Source organism: Pteropus medius, unplaced genomic scaffold (genome assembly GCF_902729225.1).
Source record: "Pteropus medius unplaced genomic scaffold, Ma_sr-lr_union100, whole genome shotgun sequence".
NCBI classification, from domain to species: Eukaryota; Metazoa; Chordata; class Mammalia; order Chiroptera; family Pteropodidae; genus Pteropus; species Pteropus medius.
The window spans coordinates 10,226,326-10,248,308 of record NW_024349519.1 but is presented as its reverse complement, the minus strand read 5'-3'; the positions used below and the strand labels follow the sequence as shown (position 1 = coordinate 10,248,308).

Here is a 21,983-nt window from a genome sequence, read left to right as displayed (position 1 = left end):
ATAATTAAATGCATCTTTAATGATGAGCATCAAGATTTTCAACAAAAACCCTCTTTCGTAGAAATGTTAGACTTGCCTCCTCTCTCTGGTTTCTTGGGCAATAATTGGGATGTTTTTGCCATTCACTGGGATAGAACACAGAAGCTGGTCAAAAACAACAATTCTTAGACAAATTGATTTAAACATGTATTACGGTTTATTGCTAGCAAGAGAATGGTGAGTGTATAGAAATGAGGAGTTATAGTTGAGAAAACAAAAGTTTACACTGGCAGCTAATTTTTGGAAAGCAGCTAGTAACTTAATGAACACAGCTTTATTCACAGTCATAAAAACACCATTTTGGTTATTATAGAGGAAATCTAGGGCAGAATATTGAAATGCCAGGTGTATTGCCTATCAGAAATAAATACACCATTCATCTAAGAAGCAAATGATAAGGATACATCTTGGGCTGTTAATTGGAATGACAAAGTTTCATTCCCCTATAGTAGTTCCTAGAAGTTCCAGTGTACGGGGAAAGCAGGAACCCCACTTAAAGAAGGAAGAAGCAGAGACCCCAAGCAACAAGTTCTAATTTTGAACAGGTGGCTTCCAGTTTATTTCTCAAACTACCAAGTCAGAAGCAGAAACAAGGTTTGCCTAGTTCTTGGTTTAGGGCAACTTCCCCCCACCCCCCTTTGTTGTGCAGGTTCAGGTTTTAATTGTCGTCAGGTGAGATGGTGAGTTAATTTTGGAATGTGTTGAGTTGAGGGACTGGCGAGATGTCTGAAGTCTAGTTGGAAGATGGACATATGAGTCCAGAACTTGACTGACTTAGGTTGCAAATCGATTTAGATTGTACATTTACTAAAATTATTATGAAAAGAAGGGCTTACGTTATGGTCTAATCGCAGTTCGACGTAGCGTCATAAAGGGCGTATACACTATTTTGCAAAGCACTCTATGCCTAGTGTCTAGAAATGTGATTGGCACAGTGTCATAAACAGTTCCATAATGACTATTTTAGAAATCAGAACCTGACGTTCCCTTCTTTCGCACCTCTTGCCCCTTTAAGAAAGACTAGGAAAGGGAAGAGAATGCGCTGCTGGGAAGGAAGGCGGGGCCTGCCGCCCGGGGTCCCGCTGCCGCCGTCCTGCCCGCGGCGAGCCTCAGGCTCTAGAAGCGGGACCCACTTGTTCTAAAGAATGCACGAAAAGACGAGCAAAGCAAGTGACAGACGTGCCCTGTGCTTTAGCTTCCCAGGGTGGTGTAAGCAAAGCCAGGTAAGGCGCAAAAGGCTGGCTGTGCCTGTCCCTTTAAGACCGACTCCTGTCCTTAGAGGGAAATAACACGGTCACAAACACGTTTGGAACTTACCCATCTGAATCTGTCTTCTTATCATTTAATGCATATACTAAGTGTCCACTACAGAAGCACATATTCATACCCGATTGGTGCTGGGGTGGTAAGGGCAGGCGCTGGTGTAGATGACATGGTGTTTAAAACCAAAATCTTAACATTTGTCTTGCTGTTGTTTTTACACCTTAGGCATGTGAGATTCAAGGGCTCTAGTGCTTCCTAACAGAATTAGTCCAAATGAGTTGTCAGGCCATTAGCGACCCCTGAGATTCCCCAGGACATAAACGTGGGGGTAACTAACACTCACTGAAGTCTTCTTGAATTCGCACACAAGTGGCCTGACAGGCATTTTGGCCTGCCTGGTGTTTTGCTATTTTAGTCACCAACGTTTAAAGGTGGGAGCTTATGTGTAAATAGCTGGCTTACTTTGAGAAATTGGAAGATCTGGCAAGGCGGGCATTCCTGCCTGGCAGCATTTTGCTGGCCCCTTTGAGCCAGTGTTTAGAAGCAGTCTCGTTTGCCACAGCCCCTCTGTTAATCTACAGTCAGCTTGCATCACTCATTTGTCACCAGTTTGGCTCATGGTAGGCATTTGGGTTTTGGGTCCCTACTCTAAATGCTTAGGCAGATAAGACAATTTGAAACTTTTATGCAGAACAGACCAGAAGTCCCAAACAACTGGGTGTATGGATTTGTTTAATCTGCTGTTCCTCATTCCCACTTTCTTTTCAAGGTGTTTTTTCTTTTGAAACAAGTGTTTTCAGCCCAGGCTTGATAAAGATGAATCATCAGAGATATTTACAGAAAGAGATTTGGAAGTCGCTACTCTTTTATTACAATTAAATCCATAGATTAAGAAAAACATCTGAATCTTGTTTACATTGTTTAATGCTATAACAATTGTTATTGGAGTATAGTCAGTGTAATTTGTATACCTCTGCCCACAATTATAGTTTGTAATCTCCACAACTCTTGACTAGACTTCATAAAGGCAAGAACTGTGTTTGCGTGTTAACAGTTCTGTTCCACTACTAGAATCTACTCCCTGGAGACAGGGACTTTTATTTTGTTCACAGTTGCCAAGTACAGTGCCTGCTTAAAGGTGAGTGATTAAATTATGAAAGAACTTTAAAAGATACACCTTATTTTATGTAACAGGCATTGTTCCTGAAGATTTCTCTCAAAATCAAATGCTTTTATATTTGTTCGAAATTGAAAGGATTGTTGTGAAAAGGCATCCTTTTAAAAGATTGATTGTCCTAAATTGATGACCAATGTTTTCATCTAAAATGAACTTGTATTTGTGAATTATCTGCTACAGAGCTTACATCGCAATACTTTCTTACTTCATAACAGGATTTGGAAGTCTGGGTGAGCCTTGGGATTTTCGGTATTATTTCTGTTTTTAGAGATCTAGAGATTCCAGTTGAGATCAAGTTGGCAGCCAGATCCTTATTCTTTGCCCACGAGAAGCTACTCTTATCAACAGCAACACTGAAGGAACCTGTGTTTTGGAAAAGGACTGATGGCCTTGAGCCTTGGTTGGAGAGCATTTGCACTGTTTCCCATGAACCACTGTGGTGTCTTTGTGAAGGCTATGAGAAGCAGTGGCCTTCCCTTGTTTCCCTGGGGCCATGGTCCCCGGAGGGGAGTTAGAAGCCTTTTGGAACCTGAGATGAAAGCTTTCCTGGAGGAGAACACTGAAGTCACCAACAGTGGCAGCCTGACCCCCGAAATCTGGTTGCGGCTTTTGACCCCCAAATGCAAGTTCTGGTGGGAAAGAGCTGACCTGTGGCCCCACAGCGATCCTTACTGGGCAATCTACTGGCCAGGAGGCCAAGCTCTGTCTAGGTACTACCCTAAATAAAATGGGAACCTTTAAGGTTGCTACAGATCCTTTCTCTTTTCAGCTCCTTCCAACTCCACAGTCGTCATGTCCCTCACAAAAAAAAGAGAAAAACCCGGCATTCTTTTCTTAATTTAGAGTAGTTTAAGCATAATTTTTGGTTGCTTTGTTGCATAGTTTTACCTTCTACTCCATGCCTATCAAGGTATTTCCCCAATATATTTCTTTCCTCAAGAGAAATCCTAGGGTCAGCTGCTGTCAAGACCCAAGATAGCTGTAAATGATCCAGATTTCACACTGTTCTCAGGTTCATGGTTTCTTATGGTCAGTGCAGAGATCCTACATGGAACCTAAAGCCCCTGTCCTTAAGCTCTTCTAGTTTAATCCTGTAAATGTTACTCCTTAAGTCTCACACCCCCTCCATCATTACCTTTTCTCAATTTCCCAAAGAACAAAAAATGTCAGTGAATGAATGGGCTGTGCAGATTCCCTCTTCTCTAGTGGTTTATTGACGTCCCAGGTGCACGTGCAACTTGAACCTGCATTCTTAAGGTCCCTCCTTCCAGTTCCCCACACTGCAAAGGTCTTTAGGACATTTTCTTACACATTCACACTATGCTTTTTATTAAACTACAGCTGCTGAAACAAAGGCAAGAACTTTCAGCTTTCAATCTAGTCTTTGCTTTTCAACTGGTAAATGATTTCATCTGTTTGTGCCTCAAGATTGCAGAGCTGTGAAACAAAGGGGATGATTTCTTTTTCACATGAATGATATGGCCTAACAAAATTAATGTTGTATATAGTTGTAAATGCAAAATAAATGCACACCTAGAGCTTTTGAGAGAATCCCGAGAACTGGAAAACTTTTCAGGTAGAATCAAACAATTCCAATTTTCTGGTTGTACTGCCAAATTTTCAAACTTTATTGTTTACACCATTTAAAAATATACTGACATTTTAAGTGACTATTACCTATTAAGTTATTATTTATCAACTCCAAATGTACAATCAAATTCCTTAAGAGACTGTCTGAATCAGAGTACTCCAAAGATTGGTGTCCTACGGATGTGTTTTGCGTGGCCTTGTGATTGTTTTTCTGAGTTAATCCCTAGGCATTTTACAGTGTGATAGGGAACCATCCTAACACCCAGCGTCTGGGCATTTTTACAAGGACTTGAGTTTAGGATGCCCGCCCTAAGTACCCTCTTTGCTTTTACCAGGGTTATTTTAAAATAACTACTTAGAGTTAAGCCCTTGAAAAGTTAGTGACCTGTGCCCCCAGTCACCTTCTAAGTAATAGGTGCTTGTACTCTGCTTTCTATCCCCTGCTTCTGACCTGAGAAGGACGGCTCTTCCTCCAACGCATGGTGCCTCTTTGCTTCTGGGATCTGGAAGTAATAAATCTTGTGACTCTATTTCCTGTGTTGGTGCATTGAAACTGCGCCTTCATCAAAATGACCCCGTGGTTTTTACCTCCCCCAAGTGGGAGCTCACACATGGAGGGAGGTACCTGATGCCCCAGTGTGGGTGGCTTGTACCTCTTTATTTGGCAGGCTCTAATCTGCACATTCTTAAATCAGCTCCTGCTGCTCAACACAGTTGTAAACTTTTTTAAAAAATCAGTTGCTAACATTTAAAACTTGAGGGATTTCATGTAAAATCTACATTGATTTGAAAAACAGGAACAATCTCTTGTAACAGGATTTCTGTGTGGCAACAATTAGCTGAAGATGGGTAGCAGCTGTCCCTTCTAACAGGGCATTACACCCCTACTTTGACACAGTCTCTGCTATTTATTATTCCAGTGTTAAGATCAAGTGTCAGTTGACTTTCATTATTTTAGGATTTTCTCATTCATCTTCACGTTTGGTAACTACTTAGCCTTGAGCCAAATTCTTTGATTGAACTAGACTTTGATCATACCTTATCAGAGAGGCCACTGTAATGGAATTCAAGGAGTGGGCACTACTCTATAATGAACATTCAAAGGAGATGGTGGATTTTGGATCTGGCATATTGGGTCCTGATTATGGTGCTATTTTGTCTGTCTATATTGTTGATGTTTGGTAGTTTGTAGATCATAGTAAGCGCTCAATGTTTTTTAAACGGTGACTTTAAGAGCACAATTAGTTTTATGGAACTGCTCTCCACACCTGCTGAAGAGTAAGGTCAAATGACTAGGTCCTTTCTCTGCCACCTCTGTCCATCTCTTAAGATTTACATTTTGTCTCTAGTCAGGCCAAACTTGCCATGGTTGGACCAAGTTCCTCTGCTACATTCCACTATTTCTTTGTCTAGTCAACCCAGAGAAATTTTTCTTGGTTACCTCTTACTGAGTTTCTTCCATCTCTTAGATGTTTTTTCACTTTCTTTCTAATTTAGGTATCTTTTGGATAATCCTGATGTCGTCAGAGGAAAATCTGTGTTAGACCTTGGGAGTGGATGTGGAGCTACAGCTATTGCTGCTAAGATGAGTGGGGCATCAAGGATCTTGGCCACCGACATAGACCCTAGTAAGGATTTCATATTTAAAAGTATTTATAGCTCATCTTTTAATTTTTTTTCTAGGACAAATATCTACAGATGCCTCCACATGATAGTTTATTTCCATGTGTATAACATATCATGAACTATGTTCAGTGGCACATTATTTGTGGGGAATCCTGTGTGGCCTGAGTTGACAGTACATTTCCCCCAAGAGGATTTGTATTTGTGTCTGTCAGATATGTCCAAGTGATACCAACCTGAGAACTTACTGTTGATTTCTGGGCTAGGAACTTCCTGAAATATATAGGTAGTGTTTATTTGACTCAAAACCCAAGTGAGGATAGGCCTGTGTCTTTGAGGGTGATTTTGTTCCATTAGAACCCAAGTTAAGACAGGTAAGTTTTAATATCTGATTTTCTTCTAGTCTTTCCTTTCATTGAGGATCCAGCCTTTGAAGGTCTTTATTTGATACAGGGACTCAGTTCTAACTTGCCATATTGCTGAAGCCTAACACTTGTTTCCCTGTCCCCTGTACCAACCAAACCTCTTGGTTACAGAGATTAGCAAATGTTCCTTAAAACCCCAACATTTCTAGGAGTTTTGTATTGATTGTTTTGTTTTGGGGATATCCATTCAAATATTTTAAAATTGCAGTAAATAGCTTATACTTGTATAAACTTTAGTCTTCTTTACCTAAAAATCATCTTTCAACAGAAAGGGGAAAAAACATTATTTGGAGGTTTTCTAAATTACTTAAATGAATCAACAGGGAATTAAAACAGCCTAATATATACCAGTTCATCATATGCTTTTTTAAAGTTGCAGGAATGGCTATCACACTAAATTGTGAATTGAATCAACTGAATCCTTTTCCAATCTTAACCAAAAACATTTTGGATTTGGAACAAGATAAGTGGGACCTTATAGTGCTTGGAGATATGTTTTATGATGAAGACCTTGCAGATAGTCTTCATCGATGGCTGAAGAATTGCTTTTGGACCCACAGAACTCAAGTACTGATTGGTGATCCTGGACGACCCCAGTTCAGAGGACATAGCATTCAGCATCAGCTGCACAAAGTGGTAGAATATTCACTTCCGGAATCTACTAGGCAAGAAAACAATGGACTGACAACAAGCACAGTGTGGGATTTCCAACCTTGAGTTGTCAGATTGCTTCTAATAACTATGTTTGGGTTTAACTCTAAATGACTCTCCAGTTTAAAGAATGCAATTCCTATGAAATGGAAAATCTTGTTTCCAAAATATGAATGTTTAAGTTTTGTCATGTATCTAGTTCTGCCTTATACCAAATATACAATCCTCTATCTGCCATTTTTTCTAGTTTTACTGCTATAGGAATATAATTATAGAAGGCATTATCCAGTAATAGCAACATGTAATTTAAGTAGTAGAGAGGAATTACACATTGTAGCAGAGTCTGTTTCCATAGTTGAGGACACCTGTATGATGTATTGTTGAATTAAACAAAATACAAAATATGGAATATAGTATTCAGAATATAATAGGGCAACCATAAATAAAATTGACAACCATGGATAAAAACAAGATTTTAGGATTTCCTACATATTCTGCACTGTGACACTTAGGTTATACCAACGCTTCGTTCCCCAGGTTTTTAAGATCTTTTATATTAAAAACACTATGACATAAATAAGAAACAATGTGAAAAATAATGTGTATAGTATACCACTTCTTATGTAAAAAAAGATGTACGTATATATTGAGGAAGAGACTGAAGACAGGGAAAATACAAAGTCACTTTGACCAAGCTGCTAAATTATTAACATGAAGATGGAGGGATAAGGAAACGATTCTTTTTCTTGTCTTAACTAGCCTGGGAACTTAAACTTTTGGATTTTCCAGTCCTATGTCAATGCTGGGACATTTATTTACCTGTGGGTAACCCCCTGGCTACCCCCTAAAGGACTCAGGATGTGACCAGACCTCCTGGTGCTCACCCTCCAGACTCCCTGGCATCCACCATCCAGACCTCTGACATCTGACTGATAACTGTCCTGGGCCAATTTTAGGGCTAAGGATGCAGGACTGATTATTCCCAAGGATGTGACTTTTACTATAAGAACTCTTAACTTTTCTTCTTTAAAACACTTTTTTTTTTTTTTTTTTGCCTAGCTGTGCTTCCAGTTTGTAAACTCTAAGACCCTTGGATAAATCTTTGTCATTTTTTTCTAGCAAAGCCTCCAGACTCTTTTTGAGTCTGTTTGACAACACCTACATATATATGTATGTGTATAAAATACATATTTGCTTGCAGCATACATAGAATATCTCTAGAAAGATAAGAAACTGGGACTAGTGGTTGCCTTCTGAGAGGGTACCAGATAGCTGGTGGACAGGGATACCTGGTTTTTACCTTTGGGTCTTGTAATTTTGTACTAATTATATATTTGTATTTCCTATTCTCTAAAAGTGCTGTAAACACCACCACATATATGTTCTAAGTTAAGTATAAAATGTAGCCTGATAGTGGCTATACACACACACAAATATATATGTACGTATATATACACACATATATACGTGTATATATTTCCACACTATAAACATAGCACATTTATAAAGTATTAACAGTAAGGACAAGAAATAGAGATGAATATGTAAACCCTACTTCTAAATATGTACAAGGAATTTAACATACCACACTTTCCTAGTTTTTCACTACATCAAAGTTAAAATAGGAAATCTGTAAGAAAGTACCACTGAGATAGGCTCATGACACAGGGAATATGCTGAATTTGGGGGTAGGTTAAGCACAGTATACTTCAGAGAATTTCGTGATTACAGAAGAGTAATACATTTCATTTAAAAACGAAGAGCTGTGCTGTTTATTTTACAATGTGAAACCAATAGTGCTTCAGGATACTACCTCTGTAATGAGAGTTTATATTTACTCATATATTCCTGAATGTAGTTTTTAAGGAAGAAAGTTCATAGATGGAGAGCACATATTTTGGAAATGTGATATTGTGATTTATAGGATATATATAAATATCTTTGGTCATTCAGATGACCAAAATATATTTCTCAAATGTACTGGTCTTCATCCATAGTTCCTGGCTTACACCTCCCCACACTTTTGGAATTTCCTGAACAATAAGCAATGTAGCATCTTTTATTATAATATTTGGTCTCTTGTCCTCAGTTCCTGAAAACAGAGCCATAAAGGTGAAAGGATGTCTTGTTATTCATAACAAACCTTTTCCACCATAACTTGGTTTATGTTAATGAAGGTGACTTTTGCAAAGCACATAAGGATAAGGGCTGGTTGCCATGAGCCAATCATGAACAGAGGGTTGGAACTTGCAGTTCCACCCCCTGATTTTTTGGGGAGGAGAGAGGGGTGAGAGGTTGAATCAATCACCAATAGCCAATGAATTAATCAGTCATGCCTACAAAACGAGGCCTCCATAAAAAGCTACAAGGAGGGGGTTTGGAGAGCTTCCAGGCTGAAGAACCAGAAGCCTTCCATCTGCCAGAGCTCCAGGCCCCAAACTCCAGGAAGACAGAAACTGCTTCTTTGTTTGGGACCTCTCCCTACGTATCTCTTCACCAGGCTGTTTTATGTAACTAATTGATATTCTAGTGAGTAAACAGGTTTTCCTGAGTTCTGTGAGTGGTTCTAGCAAATTAATCGAACCCAAGGAGGGGGTCGTTGGAACCTCCAATTTGTAGCCAGTAGGTCTGAAGCACAGGTAACAACCTGGACCTGTAACTGGCATCTGAAGTGTGTGTGTGTGTGTGTGGTGAGGAGAGGCAGTCTTTTAGGACTGAACCCTTAACCTGTGGACTCTGATGCTATCTACAGATAGTGTCAGAATTGAGCTGAATTCTTGGACACCTTGCTGGTGTCTGAGAACAGTTTGTTGATGTGGGGGGACTCCCCACCACACACAGAATTAGGTCTGGGAATTCTTCAGAAAAAGTAGCCATAAAAACCAATGAGATAAGTGGCTGGGCAAGGGCTTCGGTAACATTCATATGCTGAATGGCTAAGGTATTTGATGTCATAGATTATGATATTATAATATTGCTTTGTTTCATTAAATATTAAATTAAAGAATTCTTTAAATTAAAGAATTTACAGGCCAGATGTTCAGCTTTGCTTTTGGCCAATGGGCATTTAAATACTTCAGGAAGGGAGGAACCAGAAAATAGTTAGAAAGGTATTTATACTTTTAGAAATACCTTTACTTAGAATTCTAATGTCTAGCCATATTGGTAAATTTCTCTTATAATATCTCAAATATCTAGGTAGGAAAAGGAAATCTCCAGGGAAAACAGGTAATTTTAAAACTTAGTTATTTGAGAAATAAACACAGTACCCACCCCCACCCCCCACCCCCAACATCCATCAGAAGGCATGCTAGGATTACCATTTCAAAAACAATGACTCATCAAGCAAACAGAATAATAGCACTATTAGCGTGTTTAAGAGTCTGGTTAAAGCATGAACCATATTATGTATTGGAAAGCCAATCTCCAAGACCATCATTTCCTGATAGTATGAAGATCACAGCATCAATAAACAGTCCATGTCACTTGCTTTAATTTGTTTGGGCCTACTAATTGCTCCAAGACTTCTCGCGAATGATCTACGAAAGAAAACAATGATAATACATTAATTCACAGTAATCAGAGATATTTCATGTGTCCTAATGCATAAACTGGGAATGATAACTATTATATCTCATAGGGTTAAAGGATTAAATAAGATGACATGTAAAGAATAGCATACAACTAAAAAAACAATTAATGGAAACCCTCACTATTATTAGCTGCAGTGTACATGCCATAATATACTTAAAAACAACAACAACAAAAAAACACAAGCATATATTGTTTTCTCTATAATTTCACCTACCAGAGAGTAATGGTGTAATTTTATCATTAACCCATGTATAGCCTTTCTCAGGCTCCTAGCAAGAAACAGAAGACACACTAAAGTGGGGTATGTGAACAGGGTTTACTGAAGTGACTACTTACAAAGGAGTGAGCAGGATTAAAGAAAGCCAGAAGGTAAGGTAAGCACTTTGGAAGCTGAAACATGTCCAAAAAGGTTAGAGGGGGAACTAGTTATTAGAGCAGAACAGCTTGCTTTCCATGTCATTCAGTATTATTATAAAGCATGATTTTTAATATTATTATATGAATTAATTAAAATTTAACCAATGTTTATTATTGGATGTTTAGATAGTTTTCAGTTATTCACAATGTATAGTAGTGATTTTAATAAGGTTTACATCTTTTGCAAAGTCAGTTTTACAATGTCTTAAAAATATGTATTTGAAAACTGCTAAAATTTTATTACTTTGAAAATTATTCAGAAGTTTAACAAACTTGTCTCATAGATACAATCTATGTTTTATGTACAACATATCTCTAATCTAGTCTTGGAAATTTTCTAGTTTAATGGTTATTGGATTTACAGATTTCACAGACTAGTAGGAAAAAAAGTGAGCCCAACATATGGTTACTAAATTTTATTTTAAGTAAAACAAAAATAAGCCCAAATATCAAGGTTTAATGTAAGCAAGAGAACCAGAGAGTATATGGAAATAAGAACTTATAGTTGGGAAAACAAAGGTTTACAACAGCAGCTAATTAAAAAAAAAAAGCTAGTAAGCTAACAAATATAATTTTATTCATTGTCATAAAAATATCAGTTATTATAGAGGAAATTGTTATATAGGAAATCTAGTTTAAAGAAAGGTTTCTAATAGGTTGAAAGTAAAAGGATGGAAAAAGATATATGATGCAAACAGCAAATGCAACAAAGCTAGAATGGCTATGCAAATAACAGAAGAGAAAACACAACTCATTCTCTGAGGCCAGTATTACCCTGACACCAAAGCCAGACAAAGGCATCACAAACACACAAAACTACAGACCAATACGTACTTGAAAATCCTCAACAAACACTAGCAAACCAAACCTAGTAACATATAAAAAGGATTATATGCCATGATCAACTGGGATTTAGCTCAGGAATGCAAAATTGGTTTAATATCTGAAAATCAATTAGTACAATACACTGTATTAGTTTCCTACTGCTGTTGCCATTAGAACACAGACGTCTTTGGGTGGTGGCATTATTCTGCCTATGACATATAGCATATCAATAGACTAAAGGACAAAGACCACACAATCTCAGTAGACACAGAAAAAGCACTTGACAGAATCCAACACTCATGATAAAAACGTTCAACAAACTAGGAATAGAGAGGAACTTCCACAACCTGATAAAGGGCATCCATGGAAAACCCACAGTTAATATCATATTTAATGGTGAAACACTAAATGTTTCCCCCTAAGATCAGGAACAAGACAAGGATGTCTGCTCTTGCCACTTCTATTCAACAATGAACTGGAGGTTCTAGCCATGGAAATTAAGGGAGAAAAAGAAATCAAAGGCATTCATGTTGGAAAGGAAGAAATAAAACTATATATTTTTTGTAGATTATATAATACTGTATATAAAATGTTCTAAGGAGTTTTCTAAAAAATTAGAAATAAATGAGTTCAGTAAGGTTCATGGTAGAAAGTCAATATACAAAAATCAAATGTGTTTCTATACACCAGCAATGAACAATTCCAAAATTAAGAAAGTAATTCCATTTATATTACCATCAAAAAGAAAAAAGTGGGAATAAATTTGACAAGTGAAAAACTTATACTCTGAAAACTATAAACATTAAAGAAGTTGTAAATAAATGGAAGATATACAGATCAGAAGATTTAATATTAAGATGGCAATACTCCCTAAATCTACAGATTCAATGTAATCCCTACCAAAATCTCTTTTTAAAAGAAATTGACGAGATGATACTAATATTTATATAGGAATTCAAATGACCCAGAATAGCTAATATAGTTTTGAAAAAGAACAAAGTTGGAAAAGAATTTCATTTTAGCTAGTGTTTCTAGGATTATTTTGCCATTTTTACTAGTTACGAATGTTACCAAACATTGTATATAAATATTTTCTGACTACATTTATATCATTTTTCTGTAGGAATTTATTCTTGCACATAAATAGGAAGACACTTTCCCCCCGAGAGTAAGCATACAATATATTTTTATGTAATTAAAAAATTTAGATGCTAGATGGCAATATTACTCACTCTCCTCAGGCAACTTTTCCCCAGGAAAATATAGAGCATTTAAGATTGTGATTTTTGAACAGTAGGAATATTCAATGCCTACGAGTTTATTACAGTATAAGGAAAAATTGTAGGGCTCAGGAAATTCCTCTATTGGGAAAAGAACTAGAGATTGTGGATCTGGTGACTTTCCAGTTCCACTATCGACTATTTGTAAGATCTGGTGCAAGCTACTTACATTAACTCTATCTTTGTTCTAAAACAAGAGAGTTGTTTACATGACTTCTAAGGAAACTTTCACCATCTTTCTAAAAATCTATGACTTTTTAAAAGAGATTTCATTCACGACAGTCTCTTTATGAACACCAAGAAAAAGAAACCATGGGAAATATAAATTAACAAGCAAAATATTTTCACATTATCAAGGAAAATTTCGACATTTTTTTAGAATGCACAGTGAAAAAAGATCAGAGTTCTAATGCTTCATTATGGTGTCTGGCATAAAGAAGTTTTGTTATCCTGGATTAGTAATGAATGACTAAAATAAGGATGAGGTAACACAGTAATATAAGGTTTAGAAAATGAAAAATATGAAATAAAAAAAAGAGTTGTCCTTTAAGCAAGGAATCAGCCTCATTATAGGGAAACTGAAGCAAACCACTTGGGTCTTAAAATACTTTGCTTTGGCTCTTTATGATAAATCTTAACAATGTTATTATCTAGAAATCTATTAAAAAACTTGCTTGTAAAACAATTAGGTTGAAACAAATCTACAGATATCACTAAAATTCTGAGTCAATTCAAAGGGGCAGATTTCCTGGCCTTTCCTACCTCTTGATGTGAATTTAAGGACTCTGGTACTGTCTAATTGCTTTATTGCCCTTTTAAAATTTAAGCCCCCATGCCTGTGAATACTGTGAAACATGTTTAGATAATTATGAGAAACTAAAATACATGTCCACTGTAAAAGATTAGCAAAAGTGTGAGTTGAACTCACTGATAATCATTGTAGACATAATTAAATTAAAAACAAGTTTAAAAATTTTCCTGTTTCCATGTCTATGATTTACAACATTTTAAAATAACAGCTTATTTTTTTGTTTTTCTTTGTCTCTCCTACAGAAAAAATCAGAGTGGTTCTAAAAGTTGTAAGACCTAATTTATCATATGGAGTTCTGTTTACTGTCTGACTGTAAGGTTAGAAAATTTTATAAACTTAGAAATATAGTAGAGAAAATAAACCTGTTAATTCAGGGAATCTGATGGGTAACTACAGTGTACACTGCCAATTTGGGGGACAGATTGCTGTGAGGATAACGTATATTAGAACTGTATAAACATATGTCCGTACATATATTCTTTTTTGTAAAATACCAGTAATATTGTCTTATATAGGTCAAATTACATTTGAACAATTACAAGAAGAAACATATAAGGTGTCATGAAAGAAGAAAGAACTTACATTTTTCATGACCCCGAAGTATTTGTCTTTGGAGAAAAAAAAAATTAAAAACATACAATGGTAGCAGTGATGATGGGAAAGGGGAAGAGTAGAGATAATCTGGGTATTGAAAAACTTCAGCCTTTTCTCTGTAAGAATCTTTATTGATAACAGCCATTGTGTATGAACTCTTTTGCATTTTTAGCAGGTCTTCCAATTGTATGACTGATAATTATACATAAAGGAAAGCTGAGGTCCATAAAAGGTAGGTAATTCAATGTTTTGGAGAGATGGCAAGAGACTGAGGATCAGTGTTCATTTCACTACGTCTTGAAATTTTAGTTTTAGTCTTAGCACTATTATTAAAAACTGTGTTACAATGGGCAAATAACATTTCAGTGTCTCACCTTCCTATTCTGCGAAATCAGGGATTGGAAAAATAATATACACAGTATTCTGGGCTAAAAAAATTGACAAACGCTTGGATAAAAAAGTTTTAAGTTTCATAGCTATCACATTTTTCAGAGCCTTTGATAAATTAGTATTCACTATAGTGTTGTGTTGCATTTCTCAAGCTTTTTGGACATATGAACATTTTTTGTTTTATGTTATACCTCTGGTGTCTTCTAGAACACCATGCATATAAACTATAGTGAAATCAAAGGATTTAGGAACAGATCAAGGAAAAAGATATGACCACAGGGTGGCAGCAGGACACAACGACCTTTATTTGGGCCACACTTTGAAAGGTTTGTGTGCAAAGGAAGTCCCTCACAACGTGAGACCTTCCCATAGTGTGTTTGTGGGGTGTGGGGGGACACTACTCAGAAGGGGCTAGGGTAGTAGGGTAAGGGAACTCCCAGAGCACTGAGGAGGGGTTTACATTCTGGTATTACTCAGCAGCAAGACAAGGAACCTCTGGGTCACAGAGCTGCAAAAAGCAAGAGTGGCTTGGGGTCTTTTATAGCCCTGGGTTTTACCTTATTTATGGGTAGTAAATGTTGAGTGTAGTTTTTCAGAGTATGCAAAGCAGGCAGGCTATAGATGGATAGATAAAAATCTGCTTATTAAGTTATATTTAAAACAAATGGATAAATTAGAATTTGAGTTTGGTGCAAGTGGGCTTTTTTGAGCTAATAGTTACAGTCTGCTGTGAAGAAGAAAACAATATGAGGCCAATATTCAGAGGCCATCTTTGGCTCATTTATATAACTGTAATATAGGTGGTAAATGCTGGACTAGGTAATCTTCCAGGTCAAAAATATCATGATTCTATCCCCCAAATTTTGAACTCCTATCATTTCAATGTCTGCTTCTATAACGTCCAACAGACACATGAAAATATAAGAATAGGGATAATTGTGTTCTTGCTCCAAATACTCAAGTTGACTGGTAATTTTTCTTTACTGTAAAGCAATGTTTCTCAAAGTATGATACACAGATCCTTTCAAGATTGTGAGCTGAACTAGTCATTTTATTCATGGAACACAATTTTTAATTGCCGACCTAAGGTTATTCAGACTTGGATACTTCACAGACTATTTCTTGAAAAAGAACAAAATAAGCCTGTCACTTCAAAGAAAATAAATGATAGGAGTTTGTTGTCAGTGATAAAGTTTTAGCTTTCAAGTGAATTTTGGAAAACTTGTAGCCGCCATTCTGATCTTGAAAGATACCCATACCTTTCTGATGAGATCAGTGGTGATATTAACAAATGTGATTTTTAAAACATAATTATCTGTGATGACATTTGAAAGATCTATGTAACTCAGAGGACCAATATTTTCCAAATTGCCAAGGCATGATATTACAAAATCACATGGGGGTAAAAGATTCATTCAAAATGCAAGACAAATTGTAATGTAAGTGTATGAAAATTTCATTGACATGTTTTCAACTTCCACACTGCAACTAACATTTAAGAAATTACCACTTGTTGAGTTTGGGGTAATAGCAAAGAAGAGTATCCACAATGGCTTGAAAAGTGATGATCTGAATGAAAATAGTTCTCTCTTCTTCATGTAATAGGTTTATTATTTTAAAAAATGAGTTAATAAATCTATTAAAAATTCTCAGCTTTAATATTTAATTTAATAATATAAGCCACATAAACAACAAACTCTTTGGGATCCTCAGTTTTTAAGAGTGTAAATGGGTTCTGAGATCTATTTGAAAAATGCTGCCATAAAGTATTATCTCAATTACTAAAAACTAAAAATGGTTGTTTATGTCATCTCCAATTAGAATACAAAGAAAAACCAATAGAATTTATTCTGAAACATAAAGAGGGTATACGAAATCTAGGAGTCTTCTAGAATTACATTTCTATCATTTATCTTTTAGAGAGAAGATAAAACCAAAATACTAGAGAGAAGGAGAAAAACATGCTTTTAACATGCACACAGGTCAACATCCATCAGAACATTGTTTCTTACAAAGAATAAACCATGGGACACATTTTGCTTTCAGATGAACACAACTGTTCAATGATGCGTGTGAACCATTCTCTCAGAGGAAGCTGGTTCTGTTTTGGGACTCAGTGTTTAAATATTGTTAGTTATATAGACAAAAAAGAGTCTATGTGAATTCTCCAGCCTACCATGCCCCTTAAATTCATAAATTCCAGATCTATTTAAATAAGCAATCTAAACAGACCCTTTCTACTGTCAAATACCATTACCATGTTTATGAAGAGGTCTGGTTTAGGCAATTGTTCCCTTTGTGAACCTGAGTTGAAGTGGGTGAGTTTTAGGCTGAATGGTCACTCTTTCCAATGCAATATCAAAAGGACTAAACTACATAGTCACAAAATTCCCTAAACTTAAAATAAAGTGGTCGGTATTCAGTGCTAAGAGAATAAACAATATATTCATAATTTGACTAATGTTTACAGATTGAATAATCTAATAATTCTATAGATAATCTAGAGATTACAAGTAAATAGCTTTATTTGATCATGTTTCTAAACACATTGATTTGGAAGTCTACTGAATGAATAAGAATTCCTTGAAGTAGGGAATGGCTACATAAGCCTCTTGGTATTAAGAATCAGTTTAGTTTTCTGTACTGTATTACATTTTCAGATGTTATGACCTCTGACTAAATCAGAATATTTAAAGTTTTTCTTTTTTCTGTAGAAAGGGAGGTAATCTTTAATTGACCAGTTATGAAAAGGGTTTTTCTGATTGAAGTATTTTTACTTTTGTAACTATAATTACCATTTTTATTTGTGATTAAAAATATTTCTAAATATATCATGACATTTTTCGACAATGGTATTTTAATTTGTATGTTGAACAAGCACAGCTCTTAAGGTACAATGTTGATATCAACTCTATTTTTGTCTCCCTTTGTCTCTGTTCATTGAGGGATCATTCTTCTGCTTCTGGATGAACATTTAGGTAATACTATGACTTTCTGGTGTTTCCTACTATAAAATGTCTAACTACACTTTAAGTTGCAAAATACCTGAACCCTCCCTCTGCATTCATCCCTCGAGGATGGCTCTCCCTCCCAACACGCTCACATCTGGTCTATGAGCAACACTTACACATCCTCAGATTCTGAGAGTTCAGGCTGATTTTAATGCAGCAGCAACCTTTCCTTTTCTCCTACTGTCAGCAGCTAGCTATGCAGAGGGTACATACCAGGCCCAAGTAGTCCTGCTGAAACTCCTCTGACTGAGGTCTAGGTGAAAGGTCAAACAGCAACAGTCTCCAAAGACGTCCTCACCAAAATCCCTTCTTAATAATTATCATCTCAACCCTTTAAATACTTTTTGTGGATGATGGGTTTCTAGGGTTGTGATATTTCTTTTGAAATTTATTCAGATATTTCTTTTGAAAATTGGCATCTCTGGCATTTCTCTCACTTGAATTTTATACTGACTATTTTGTTGCCTTAGATGAAACTTCCAATTTAATGTCTCACAAAAGTAGCTATGCCATATAGAAAAATATAATTAATTTTACTTTTGTAATCTAGAATTCATTTTACATATTTATTGAGTATAACACAGCTAGATATGGAAGGCCAAAAGAAAAAAAGAAAGGAAGAAAGGAAGTGAAGGAAGGAAGGAAGGAAGAAGGAAGGAAGGAAGGGAAGGAAGGAAGGGAAGGAATGAAGGAAGAAAGAAAGAGAGAAAGAGAGAGGAGAGAAAGGAAGAAAGGAAGGAAGAAAGAAAGAAAGAAAGAAAGAAAGAAAGAGAGAAAGGAGAGAAAGAAAGAAAAGAGAAAGGAAGGAAGGAAGGAGGGAGGAGGGAAGAAGGAATGAGGAAGGAAGGAAGAAGGAAGGAAGGAAGGAAGGAAGGGGAAGGGGAAGGAAGGAAGGAAGGAAGAAAAGAAAGTTGTTGAAAGAAAAGAAAGAGAGAAAGAGGAGAAAGAAAGAAAAGAGAAAGGAAGAAAGAAAGAAAGAGAGAAAGGAAGAAAGGAAGGAAGAAAGAAAGAAAAGAAAGAAAAGGAAGGAAGGAAGGAAGGAAGGAAGGATGGATTAAGCTTTCCTAGTGTCTGGAATCTTACTAGCCAGGCATTTCTCTTGAATTCACCAACTGATAATATATCTTTGGTTACCAGTAATCTCAATAATTATGTCATTTATCTCAAAAACCTCTGGGTTTAAAAATCAGATTAACCACTACAACATATTTTCCGGACACATTTGTTTAAATAAAGAGAAATGCAGATAAGAGACATATGCAATGAAGAGGAAGGAAGTAGTAGGAAGTGGGCTCTGGAGAACCTCCAAAGTGCCCGGCTTTTGGGAGAGCATGGATCAGGACCAGTTCATCCACAGAGCGCAGAGTGTGGGCACTAGATAGCAGTAGTAATGGTAAAGTAATTTTTTTTCTTTCCTTTACTCCCTCTTGCTCCCCCAATGCTACTGTGCACTGACATTGGTGGAGTCAGAAACCATGGCGGGTCGGCTGGGGAAGAGAGAGAAGTACAAGCTGGTAAAACAGAAAACGAACAACACCCCCTTACCGACTGCAACCTACCCACCTACAACAAACCTAAGCTGACTGGAGGAGCAAAGCTTTAACTACAACTTGTTTGAATATTATACGGGCCTAAGACATTTTAATTACTGAAATGTGAAGGATTCAGTGATATGAAATGATGAGACATATCTATCTGAGAATAAGAAAAGTTGATGATACATGTCTGATATTTCATCTGGCTTTGGGGAAAAATTAGCCCCCTTAGAGCAGATCTGTAATTAAAACAGTGTGGGGAAATAGAATCATTTTAAGAGTACCACTTGCTCGATCAGTGTATTGATGAAATATACACATCTCAGTGGTAGATTTACACACTTTTAGCTGGTATTCTGAAAAGATCTATTATCAAAGGTTGCTGTTACTACAGTTCACATACTGTGGTCTCTTCCACCTTATAACAATAGCCTACTTATTAGAATACAATTTTATTGTTGGATGACCATTCGAGAGCCTTTGCTTGCCTTCTCACAACCCCCAAAGCAGTATACACATGTACCAATCCCCTGCACTCAGTCCTATGAGTTTTCCTGGTTCTAAATTATTTTCTTAAAATTATTATTAACTTTAGAAGGTAAAATTAGTCACATGATACAAAATTCAAGAGGCAGAAAGAGTATGTATATAGTGAAGGTTTTTTCCTCTTCTTGTCCTTCTACAATTTTCCCTAGAGGTAACCACTGTTAACAATTTCTAATGTCCCTCTTGGCGTTAGCTTTTTGAGAGATGTTTTGCCTAAAATTAGATATAGTTTTCATTATAGATGTCACTGGTAAACAAATATAACCTATTATAGGCTTGATTTACATTGGTGGTCCAAATATAAGAAAAAACATCAGTTGTCAAAAGGACTTCTAGGACAGTAACTCAACCTAGAGAATAGCTGTTTAGACTGTAGTTAGAGAAATGAGCCAGAAGGACTTGGCATAAGTACTGATTTACAAGTGAGATCTAGATTATATTGTGGCGTAGGTAAGGATAATGTCAAAGGGGCGAGGTGCTATGGTTTCTGGGGCACAGTGATATACAGTATCATGGTTCTCATACAGGCCAAATGGGCTATGAGTACTTTGTTTTCCTTCAGTGAAGAACCACATTAACCTAAGAGTCCAAATTATTCTGAATCTCAACGGCTACAGATTGATGGTTATTTAACATATTTGATATATGTAATATTACAAACTTGATTTTTTTTATTGTCTACATTAAGCATCATGTATTGTATCATGACCACTATCACTGCCATCGCCATCATCCTCATACTAGGTAACATTTATTGAGTGTTTACCATCACCATCACCACCACCACCACCACCACCATCATCACGACCAACATTTACTGAGCCATTACTATGTGTTAAGCACCATATATATGGTGTCGTCAGATAATCATCGTGACCGAGTTTATGAGGTAGGTACTGACATTATACCTATCTTACAGATGAGGAAACTGAATAATGGCACGAGTTAAGTAACTTACTCAAGGTCACACAATTGCTAAAAGATAAAACCAGGATTTGAACCCAAGAAGTCTATCATACTAACCTGTTATCAAGGGGCACCCATGGAACAGTAATATACGTATCTGAGGACAGCAAGTAAGGACAGCTTCTACAGCCTCATCAGTCAGATTCACACAATGTCCCATATGAATCTCCTATTTAAAAATAAAGGATATTCAAAAGAAAAAAATAGGTCTATGATAACCATATGAAAAAAAAACTTGAGAAATACTCTGATACAAAAAGAATCAAATACCTACTTGTAAAGAAAACTCTATAGAAAGTACTATTGCAAGTCTGCAGTAATTTGGAAGGTATAGCAGCTTTCTAAGTTAAATGCCCAACCATTCTATAAAGCAATTTGGCAATATTTATTAAAGTTGAAGATGAGTATACCCTAGAACCCAGCAATTCCAACTCCAGATGTCCAGTGTATAGAGAGAAACTCTTGTACATGTGCACAAGGAAACAATTTACAAATATGCTCATTGTAATATTATTTGTAACAGTAAAGAAGTAATGACTGGGAATCAAATGGTGATTCATTAATATAATAGAATAAGATAAAACAGTTAAAATGAAAAATATCTATTTGTATTAATAGACAAAAATTTTAAACATAATGTTAGTTTAGCCACTTTGGAAATCAGTATGGTGCTATCTTATAAAGTTAAACATGTATGTACTATATTCCCAACAATTCCATTCCTGGGTGTTTATACAAGAAAAATAAAAACATAATATCTATATACTTTTATACAAATATTCATAGCAGTACTTATAATAGTCCAAATTGGAACCCAAATGTCCATTAAATGGTGAATGTATGAACAAATTGTCATATCCAGTTTGTAATATTACTCAGCAAAAAAAAAGGAATGAAATATTAACACATGCAACAACGTGGATGAATCTCAAAAACAGTATACTTAGTGAAAGAAGTAAAAGAAAAAAGTAAAGAACCAAAGACTATATACTGAATGATTCCATTTATATAAAATTATATAAAAGGCAAAACCACAATGACAAAGTATTGTCATTGGCACTGATTGCAAAGGTGCAGGAGAAAACTTTTTAGGGTGATGGAAATGTTCTATACTTAAAAGTGGCCGTAGTTACAAGTCTATATAACAATTACCAAAATTCAAACTGTACACATAAATGGGTAAATTTAACTGCATGTAAATTATACTTCACTAGAGCTTGAAAAATTGAAAAACAATTTTGAATTA

The 21,983-nt window shown here is 36.1% G+C and overlaps 2 protein-coding genes across 4 annotated transcripts in view; one reads left to right on the top strand and one right to left on the bottom strand.

The window, feature by feature from the left end:
• The first annotated feature begins 1,087 nt into the window (after nt 1–1,087).
• Nucleotides 1,088–7,239, top strand: ETFBKMT (electron transfer flavoprotein subunit beta lysine methyltransferase). 2 transcript variants are annotated; one of them, XM_039882364.1, is made up of 4 exons: nt 1,088–1,262; nt 2,748–3,189; nt 5,567–5,697; nt 6,491–7,239. In XM_039882364.1, exons 2-4 carry the CDS (start codon nt 2,864–2,866, stop codon nt 6,832–6,834), a joined length of 801 nt encoding a protein of 266 aa, XP_039738298.1. In that variant the 5' UTR covers nt 1,088–1,262; nt 2,748–2,863; the 3' UTR covers nt 6,835–7,239. The 2 variants fall into 2 exon arrangements, with proteins under 2 accessions (XP_039738298.1, XP_039738299.1); XM_039882365.1 differs by having other exon boundaries at nt 2,695–3,189.
• A 2,881-nt stretch (nt 7,240–10,120) lies between these two features.
• Nucleotides 10,121–21,983, bottom strand: part of AMN1 (antagonist of mitotic exit network 1 homolog) — a 38,615-nt gene continuing 26,752 nt past the window's right edge. The window contains exons 6-7 of one of the 2 annotated variants that reach the window (XM_039882367.1): nt 20,795–20,906; nt 10,121–10,307 (exon numbers count right to left, since the gene is read on the bottom strand). In XM_039882367.1, coding sequence (XP_039738301.1) covers nt 10,234–10,307; nt 20,795–20,906 — 186 coding nt within the window. In that variant the 3' untranslated portion in view covers nt 10,121–10,233. The remainder of the gene's footprint in view (nt 10,308–20,794; nt 20,907–21,983) is intronic. The other variant, XM_039882366.1, reaches the window with a different exon arrangement.